The following is a 9506-nucleotide window of genomic DNA, read 5'->3' as shown; positions in this document are numbered from 1 at the left end:
TCAGTTGTATTGAGTAGAAGCAGCAGAGAAAGTAGAAATGGCGGAAGAAGTAGAAGTCTAGAAGATTAAAGATTAAGTCTCAGAGTCTCGATACCTCTAGCTTGTTGGTGACCAGTTAGCCGTCTACCGTACAATATTTTGCCTTCACTACACAACCCAGCACACTCAAAGGTTGAGGCATGGGCGCGTTCATTGGTCAGCCAGGCTCAAGATATGTTTTAATTGTGACAATAAGCTTACGACGAGGGACTCCATTATGTAACTGACGGGATTATTAAACGGAGCCTGATCATGAATAGTCCCTTCGACGCTCATGTCCTAAACAAAATTAGTTCAGCAGCCAGTAACACGCGATCGGCTCCTTAATTACAAACGGCAACGGATTAGCAAGAGTAGACTGCTGGCAGTCCATGTTTCGCTCGAAATTTATCAGGGGTTTTGAGGCAAAACCCCTGGGGCAAACTCTACATAGTTTTATTCAGTAGGCTCCGCCCCAAGGTCCAACCCCTTACCCTTTCGTATACCATTTGGTCAGGAAAGGTAGCCCTTTCATATGCCTTTTATCACAAAGGTACCCGTTTCACATACCTTTTTTTACGAACACTACGCCCGTTTTCTAAAGCCTTAGAATGAAGTATATGAACAGTAGAGTCGTTTTACTTAACCCGTGAAATAGATAGTGGAAACTTTCTTGGGGCCTCTTCACCAGACTCCTTCCCGCCGGATTGCTTTGTTCCTCGCCGCTCCCGCAAAGGTGAGCATGCTCGCAGGCTAAATTGTACACGCCACAACTTCTTATTAGTTCCTACTATCCTCCTACAGCTAGTAATTCTTTTGATTCTAGTCTGTTTTTGTAAACCACGCACTGATAATAATTAGCACACAATATTACGCACAAATTAACATGTAGTTTCTGTTTCACTGGTTCAGTAAAATTACTCTATTACCAGAAAACATCAAACATAAGCAGAAGAGATGTTACACAGAAAAACGAGTATTTTATATTCAGTTCATGTTCACAGTTCATGTTCACGGAGTCCCCTACCCTTTCATACACCTCAGCTTGTGAAATGCCAAACCTTTTATATACCTCTACTTGTGAAAACCCTGTCCTTTTTTTTATTAAATAATGGATGATGCAATTCGAGAGTTTTCATTAGTGATGTGAAGTATATATGAAATAATTCATATTTGAACTGCGGTTGTAGATGAAAGTGAAGAATTCACTCCTCACAGGAAGATATGAACTCAATTAATTGACCTCGCACCCAACGTGTAGCTTCATAGCTCAGTTGGTAGAACATCGCACCGGTATCGCGGAGGTCACGGGTTCGAATCTCGTTGAAGCCCTGATTTTTTTTCAGGCTTCTTTCCAATTGCTTAAATTGGAAAATTTACTGCGATGATCATTCTTCACTTTCAGTTTTCATTAGCTTAGCCATCGTGAGTTCTGAGCCATTTATACCATGCTCTACAAATATAGTAAGCGTGCGCGTGATTTCTTGGGGCATTTCTATTTTTTAGTCTAGTTTTCTATAATTTTGGGGACGTTTTTAATAAAACAATTATTCCACTCGCGCTTGTTGGATATGAGACGATTATAGCCATCTCAGCGCTACGCGCCTCGTTGGCTATCTACCATCCCATTTCCAATGCGCGTTCGTGGAATAATTGTTAAATATACCTGAAGCCCGTAAAAGGTGCCCCTTTCGGGCGGAGCCTCCCGGCATAGGTCATCATAAGGAGTACCCTCGAGGGGGCGGGGGGATCGAAACGCTTTAACCTCGAGGGGAATGGGACGAGGCACAGCTGAACACTCGTCTACATGACCCTTAGCAGCCTGGGAAAATTACGTCCACGCACGGAAACAAGAAACAAGGCTTTGACAATGTGCAATATTTTTAATATTTATTTGTTTATATAACCATGAGATAACTACATACATTACTTTGATCATTACTTAGTGCATTTTAAAGAGTTACTACAGTTGTCTTGTCACCGTAGTCGTGTATTGCACAAATGTTTATTTCTTTCTCTCTTGCAGCACCCTTTCATTTATACCAAATAAGCTTAACAAGAGCTGATTAATGAATCGTATAATATAAACATCTTCAGTGTTTGTACAATTTTATTTTCTTTCCTGAAACTACATTCTTTGTAATAAATAAAGTGTATTCTTATGTTTTAGAAAGATGTTAATCAGTCAATGATATTGATAAACATATTTCTCCTCCTCCTCCTCCGTTTATTTCCACCCATCCTCACAAGATGAGACCTTTGTCAAAAACGAAATTCCAATAAAACTGGATAAGGTACAAATTGTCGACAATTTAAACCAAAGAAACTGCAAGTAGAGAATGCAATTAAGTACAGAGTTATCAGGTCTTAAAATAACCATATTTGTCTGAAGATTTGCAAAGAATGAAAAATTTGAGACTTCACTCAAATAATTAATTATGGCAACTATTAACTTAAGAAAACGGACGACGCTAACTTTTGTACCTTTTCAGAAAGACGGTTCATAAAACTTCTCCAACTCTTTTTTTCTGTCAAAACTGGAAGTTCTAATCGGTTGAAAACCTTGGCTCTCTAGAATGAGCATAACAAGGCCTACAAAATTTGCCGAAAATAGCGTAAACTAAAACCGAGTGGAAACTCCAACTAGCAGTCAGGCCGAGATATTCTTATCGGCTTCTCAAAAGTTGCTTAACTTAGCAATGGCGACATGGAATAAGAACGTGGCAGCAATCAGAGTAGCCTGGGCCGCCAATAGATCGCTCAAATGACACGCAACCACATAAATTTATTGCTGTACCAGTTTTCACCAAGTCCTTAATTCTACTGCAATCCATTTTTGGTTGGTTGTCATTTTCTGAAAGAGAGTGTCTTTTTTTTTTTCTTGTCATCAAATTCAAAGAAATCCAGTTTATTTCAGCGTGTTTCCGAGTGCTCCTCTAGTTAAATCGACCTCAATGGGGAATACATTGGCCTCCTTTAGCACGGAATAACAGTTCTCGTGGTACTCTGTTACAGCCGCGACAAACCGCTGAAGTTGAAAAACGATGTCTTGCACTGTGGAAATGAAAGATAATAAAGAGAAATATTACAATCAATGAAGAACAGTGAATTAGTAACAAGAGATTATTAAGGTCTGCTTTGTACCAACAAGAATTAGCAGAATTGTTCGCGTGAGGGTAGCATTCGGCAGAGGAGACAAATCTACAAATGTCCTAAACGCAAGGAGACGCTCATAGATTCATCTCCGCCACTACATCGTCCTTGTATGAACAATCCTACCATGCACACCATGTAGGTTTGGGTGGATTCAAATGCCAGTGAATGTGTACTGTAACAAGTCAACTGCATTAAAACTCACCATGTTTTTGGTCGAGAAGCTCAAGCTTCACAAGAACATCTGATCGTAGCTTTGCAAATCTTTCTCTTGCTAACTGACGACAACGCAGAACCACCCTACAAAATTACATATTAAATGAAAAAGAACAGGTCGGAGTTAAACCTCTCATTCCCAAGAGTGATGAACAACTAATTTCTCACAAGTCACTACACTAGCGGTTGCATACATGTCTTACTGTTGACAGGGTTCGTACCCTTTTTTTAGAAACAAATTTCCAGGACTTTTCCAGGACTCAGATTGACTTTTCCAGGACTCTAAAATTCACATTAAACCTTTCCCTCCCAAGATCTCAACGTTAATTCTCCTTACTGTCTGTCATACATTTCATATTTTTTACTCGAGTTAAACAGATTTTCAGAACTTTCCAGGACTAGTAGCCTTTTTCCAGGACTTTCCAGTCCTGGAAAATGCTACAATAAAATTCCAGAACTTTCTACGTTTTCCAGGACCTGTACGAACCCTGTGTGAAACGCAGAAATCCGTGAACACTTTGACTTGATTCTGACAGGTCAATTTTGTCCTGACCAATCACAGTAAAGTTCAGGACATGCAAGCTAACCTCAAAACTACAAACTAATTACCGTCGCTGTTTGCAGTTTAGTTTTCTCACGCCTAATAAATTGGCTTTTATCTTGCTTCACAATAACCTTCCATAAATATTTCTGGTGTTCACGTGTTTTCTGAGTTTGATAGATAAGAATGGATGGACAACTGTCAAAAGCAAAAATATTCCTACCACTTCACATTTATGTACCTGTAATCATAGTTTCCAGTCTCCACTCTGTAAAGTGATTCATGTAATGCCTAGAGAAAATATCGCATGCTGCGTTATCAGTATAAAATTTAATACTACAATGATTACAAAGGTTTTCATTCGGGTGTCATAAAACCAAAATCAAAATAATCCGTCTGGCCAATCACAAAGGACACAGACAATCCAATGAACCAATCAAAACTCCAAGCAAATACATGTAACTTACATGTATACAAAGAGCAGGAAAGTGTGTGCAAGTGAGCCTTGATTGGTTTTGGTTTTACTTCTGATTGGATGACAAAGTGGTGAAAGTTTTTACGCAAATTGATAGCATACTGATAGTACTTAATGCAAGAACAGGGCAAATGCCAACACTCAAGTGAAAACTGCTCTACTGTGGGAAGGCCTCATGGAATTATGGTAAATTTGCATTGGTCCAGAGGTTTACTGGATGCCTACAAAATTGATGGGGCAAACTGACAAAATGTTGGACTATGAAATGCTTGTAGACAGCTAGCATTAAAATCAAGGAAGAAGACAATACACCTAGCTGCTTCATGCTACATGAATGAACTCTGGAGCTAAATGCTGAAACTGACAGGCCATTAATTGAGGTTTAAATAAAAAATTAACATCAACATTACATGAGAACAACTGAGGAATCAAGAACTGAAGTCAAAGGTGAGGCTGTGCAATCAAAACAAGACAGTTAGCGTCTACATGTATATGTAAAGTTGTGCAATTTTGAAGTTGTTCACATCCTGTGGGTGGAATGCTTGTCCATCATATACTGAGTCTGATACAACGACAAGGTACATACTACAAATTATGTAAAACATCACAAACCAGTCTTCAGAACTTACTGCATAGGCATACTCTTCGTCATCCATCTCCTTGACTTTCAGGCAGTAAGACTACAACAAAAGTACACATAACTGTTATGACAAATTGATCTTTCACAGTAGTGTAACTACTGAATGGTACAACTACAGCTGTAACACAATACATGTACAACACAGTTAGAGTATGTTTCTCAAGACTGACAATGTTTGGCATTAACTTAATGATGATTACAAAGTAATCGTGGTACTGACTTCTCATGATATGGTTACAGACATAATTTATAACTTCTTTACATCAAGAAAACCAAACATTTAAATTACCTATCAAAAATATTATTTTATTAACAATGAACAACCTTGACTTTATTGTTTTTCAAATTCAAATATTATTTTCATAATTTACCAATTTACCAAAATATGTGATATTTTAAAACAATAGCTTGTTGTTTGGTAAACTGACCAGATACTCAAATTTTGCATCAGCATACTTCTTGATGGTTAGTTTGGTGTCTGGGATTGCCTGGAAAACAAAAGCATTCAAACAATGTTAAGAGTTTTTAACCTAGTCATAGATTTTAATAATAATAATTATTGCATCTTTTAGTTAGGTTTTTATTCCTTTTAATCATATGCAATTGTAAGCGCATTGAGAATTCTAAATGCACCATAAGAACCTTCTTCTTATAATTACTATTATAAGAGGTCAGTTTTGCAAATGTGATTCTTATATTCAACCATCTTTTTGGAACAATTTGGCAGCATATCAGGTGAGTTTGGTTGAGCCATGGTTTGTATTTATTCAAAATTATCATTTTGGCAAAAGACAGTCCAGCCGAAATATCTATGATCATGCCAATCAAGCCTGCTATTTACCATTCCAAAAAGGTACAAGGGTATTTACCATACCTACATCAGCCAAAATCTGGAAATTTCACAACAACAGACAAGGATTCTGGTTGGCAAATTACAACTTGGGAACAGTAATGCGAAATAAGGAAATCAAGAGATGACTGGCCAAAAGCATTAAAGGGCAAATAATATTCCTCAGTCTACAAAGAGAAAACTGAGAAATCATAGCTCAGCGGATATTTTCACTGGAACGGTTACACAATGGTCATTACACGGTCACATTGATAAAATGTTTGACACCAACCTTGGAAAGATAGGTGTTTAGATCACTTAGCATGGGCTTAACTTTCTTCAAGTAATCTAGTCCAAGCTTCTCAAAGTTCCTGAGCAAAACAAGTTTCAAAATAATTATTGTAAGTGGAGGGCAAGCAAAATTGAATTCCCAAAAATCTCTAAAAGTACTTACTTCATTACACTGTAACAGCGTTCTTACATGTACAATACAAAGTAGATATTTCATACAGCAAGGTAAATGAACACAATAAGAGGCTTTTTCACGTGATAGGTTAATAAAAGGAATTCTTTGCTTTTCAATTCACTAATCTGGGAACTTCTCAGAGACATACATGTACAGTCAAGTATGTAATTATTTCAGCCATAAATCTGTTGGTTAGCATACCTGTGAGCCTCACTAAAAATTGCAAATGCCTCACTCGCATTTGGTTGTAATTCTCGCACGCCAATGGAAGCAAATATCTCTCCAAGTTCTATAAAAGGGAATAACATTAATGAAAAATTAGCCTGGTATTTACACTTGATTATAATTAATCAAAATTATTTTACATTACTGAGTACCATGCTAAGTTGCCACTTAACAAAGTTGCTGGTTAATTTATTATATCTTTTCTATTTAACATCTTTTTAACAACTTTCTGATGATGTTAAGGATGGAGAATTTACAAATGTTGGAGGCAAATATGGAATTTGTCTCAGATACAATAGTTCTACATTTTGTTTGGGCATTTCAAATAGCAGCCATCCAAAAGAATGCTACCAAAAAGAAAGCTAAAGAGTTATTAAAAATTAATCAAAAGCTGAGTCAAGTGACAATTAATGGTACTGTGTATAGCACTGTAATAAAAGCTCAGACAACTTTATTACTGCAGCCGAGTTGTATTGACAGAATGCAATGCTACAGTCAAGAACAGTCAATTGAAATAACATACAATCATTCAGTAACAACTGTTTGGCATACCCTTATGTGTCTGTGCTAAGTTATAAAAGCTTTGAAGAAACTGTCTTGCATGATCCAGAAGACCTGAAACACAAACAGTGAGAGTAAAATCAACATCACGTCAACAGTTTATCACAAAGAGGGTGAAAACAGTTTATGGGAAAGCCTTCAAATCAAGGTTAAAAAATACATGTAGCTTCTTACCCTTGTAAATATTGGCATTTTGCTCCAATTCCTCTAGCTTCTTTACCAGACCATCTGAAAGGAAAAACATATACAGGACTCTTTCTACAATCGTGAAACCACGGTTTGACCCCTGAAGAGATGAAAAAGTTGTACATTTTAAGAGTCCAATAACATTATGGATTAGAGTTGTTTCAACCCACTGACTGAAGGTTAGAAACATTTAGCCTGCGATTTACATTACGTGATTGTGTACACATGTAATAAGTGCTTCACTGGGTCAGATCTACCAGTAATTGGCACTCAGATAGGAGAACAAGTACCAATTTATGGCAAAATTCAATCTATGATGAATGACCAATTCAAGCTTAGAGTTTTCATCACCAAAATCAATAGTTGGCAACATGGTTTATGCTCGTTGTGCTGTAAGGTGTGCAAACATTCCTGATGATCCAACAAACATTTGCCAAAATGACAGTTTTTGACAACTGGCAATTTTTACAATTAATTAATGTAAATCATAAAACTCACCATTGCATAAAATTGCTCTGCTGAGGCCTAAAGCATCTGCTGTGGATGAACTCATGTGCTCTACAATCCGGTGCTTCATTTTCTTCATGACTGTGTTCAAGGGACAACAAATATCTTTATGCTTGGTAGAAACACCTGCCTGATGTTTCTCACTAAGCACATCTAACACTATATGTCACTAGTCAGTATTAAAATATAATATTATTATCAACAGGGCATGGATGTGTTCACACACATGCCATGCTGTGTGTATTTCAGCAGTTTTCAACTGAATTTCCAATCTAATCTGGTATTACCAGGACTCAAGACTACTGTGTGTAATAGTAGCCAACTATTGTGTACAGACTTGTGAAAACAAATGTTTACCTGGTACAATGTAAGTTTTGTACAGCGTATTTACATTAGCCTCTTTGGCTAGTGAAAAACAGTTATTCTCTACATTGTACATGTAATATTAGATGAAAATCAAATTTGGCATGGTTGTCACTTGTGATTGCAAGTAAGAAAGATCAACACATTTGGAAATTATGGCAAATGGTAGATAATTTTATTCTAATTACTCACTGATGTCCAATGTTTTTCCTTCTGTTGGTTCAGCATGTAATTTGACATAGTTGATTGTCACTTCATCCTGATTCAAAACAGTACATGTATAAATTTGTTGTTATCCTATTAATTTTCAAAATTGAGTTTGAAGTTCAGACTGTCAAGACTTAGGGGAGGGTGCTGGTGGGGCTATTAGTCTTAAAACTGTGCTGGTAAGGACTAGAAAGAAAATAACTAGTCCTAAGCTGTCAGATGTAATCTCTAATGCAACTAAATTGCAACAATAATATTAAAGAGGTTCCATAGTACAATGTACATGTAATTCTAAAAATTATCATGAACAGAACAGCTAGGGCTATTTACAGGAAGCTAGTCTGAACAAACTGGAATGTGGATGATGTATTTGTTGTTTACCATCATAGTGTAATACCAGAGGTTAACTAGAGATTGATCTCCCATAATAGAGTTTGACATCAATAATTAATGACACGTATGAACAATAATAAAATCAAGATCACTCATTCATGAAAAGCTCAACTACAAAATATTACATGCAAATAATTTCATCATTAGTAATTTTCAATTAACGGAGGGCTTGCTAATATTTATCCCTTTCTTGCAAAATATAGCTCGTCAAGATAGCTTACTTTGACTGCTTGAATAGCCCTGGCCACGTCGACTTTCGTCTTTCCTCGCAGAGATTTTCCATTTACTCCAACAATTTCATCGCCAGCTTGAAGAACGCCTTCTCGGGACGCTGGCGTGTTGTCAAACACTTGAACCACATAAAGGCATGGACACAGAGGAGCTCCTCCTCCGATGCTTATTCCGATTAAATTTTGTTTGTCTTTTTTCAAGACAACTGATCCTGGTTTACCTTGTAAACCCCTGCGGGACAGTACGAGAAGAATTATAACGAATACAGAACCAATTTAAAGTAAACGTCGATCTCATTGAATTTCAAAACCATCTATTAGTTTCTAGTACATACCTGGGGTCTATTTCGTACTCGTATTCCATCATTTTGACCAAGTATAATCTTTACAAACGATTGTAAATTTTCCCTCGGTCTTGAAAATTTTGATTCTTTTGCTTTCGTGAGCCCACAATACGCTAGCAGACTTCGTATGGAGCATGAGCAGTGTTAATTTT

At 37.0% G+C, this 9506-nt stretch overlaps 1 protein-coding gene across 1 annotated transcript; it reads right to left on the bottom strand.

The window, feature by feature from the left end:
* Positions 1-2062: 2062 nt before the first annotated feature.
* Positions 2063-9456, bottom strand: LOC145490257 (PRKCA-binding protein-like). The gene is made up of 13 exons (XM_081469378.1): positions 9346-9456; positions 9002-9242; positions 8373-8439; positions 7809-7898; positions 7299-7352; positions 7116-7178; positions 6540-6627; positions 6165-6243; positions 5472-5531; positions 5033-5083; positions 4170-4219; positions 3377-3471; positions 2063-3072 (listed from the first exon to the last, which is right to left on the bottom strand). The coding sequence occupies exons 1-13, from the start codon at positions 9375-9377 to the stop codon at positions 2927-2929; spliced, it is 1116 nt and encodes a 371-aa protein (XP_081325504.1). The 5' UTR covers positions 9378-9456; the 3' UTR covers positions 2063-2926.
* Between the last annotated feature and the right edge of the window lie 50 nt (positions 9457-9506).

The sequence above is a fragment of the Orbicella franksi genome, chromosome 6, assembly GCF_964199315.1.
Source record: "Orbicella franksi chromosome 6, jaOrbFran1.1, whole genome shotgun sequence".
NCBI lineage: Eukaryota > Metazoa > Cnidaria > Anthozoa > Scleractinia > Merulinidae > Orbicella > Orbicella franksi.
Note: the sequence above shows the minus strand (reverse complement) of the source record. Positions and strands in the feature narration are given on the sequence as shown.

What these genes read in the sequence shown, in the direction of transcription:
- LOC145490257 (XM_081469378.1), bottom strand. Translation starts at nt 9,377, where the DNA reads ATGATGGAATACGAGTACGAAATAGACCCCAG. An exon ending in AGGAAAAACATTGGACATCA is followed by an intron (nt 7,899 to 8,372) that starts GTGAGTAATTAG and finishes CCTTGAACACAG; the next exon opens with TCATGAAGAAAATGAAGCAC. An exon ending in AAATGCCAATATTTACAAGG is followed by an intron (nt 7,179 to 7,298) that starts GTAAGAAGCTAC and finishes TTTGTGTTTCAG; the next exon opens with GTCTTCTGGATCATGCAAGA.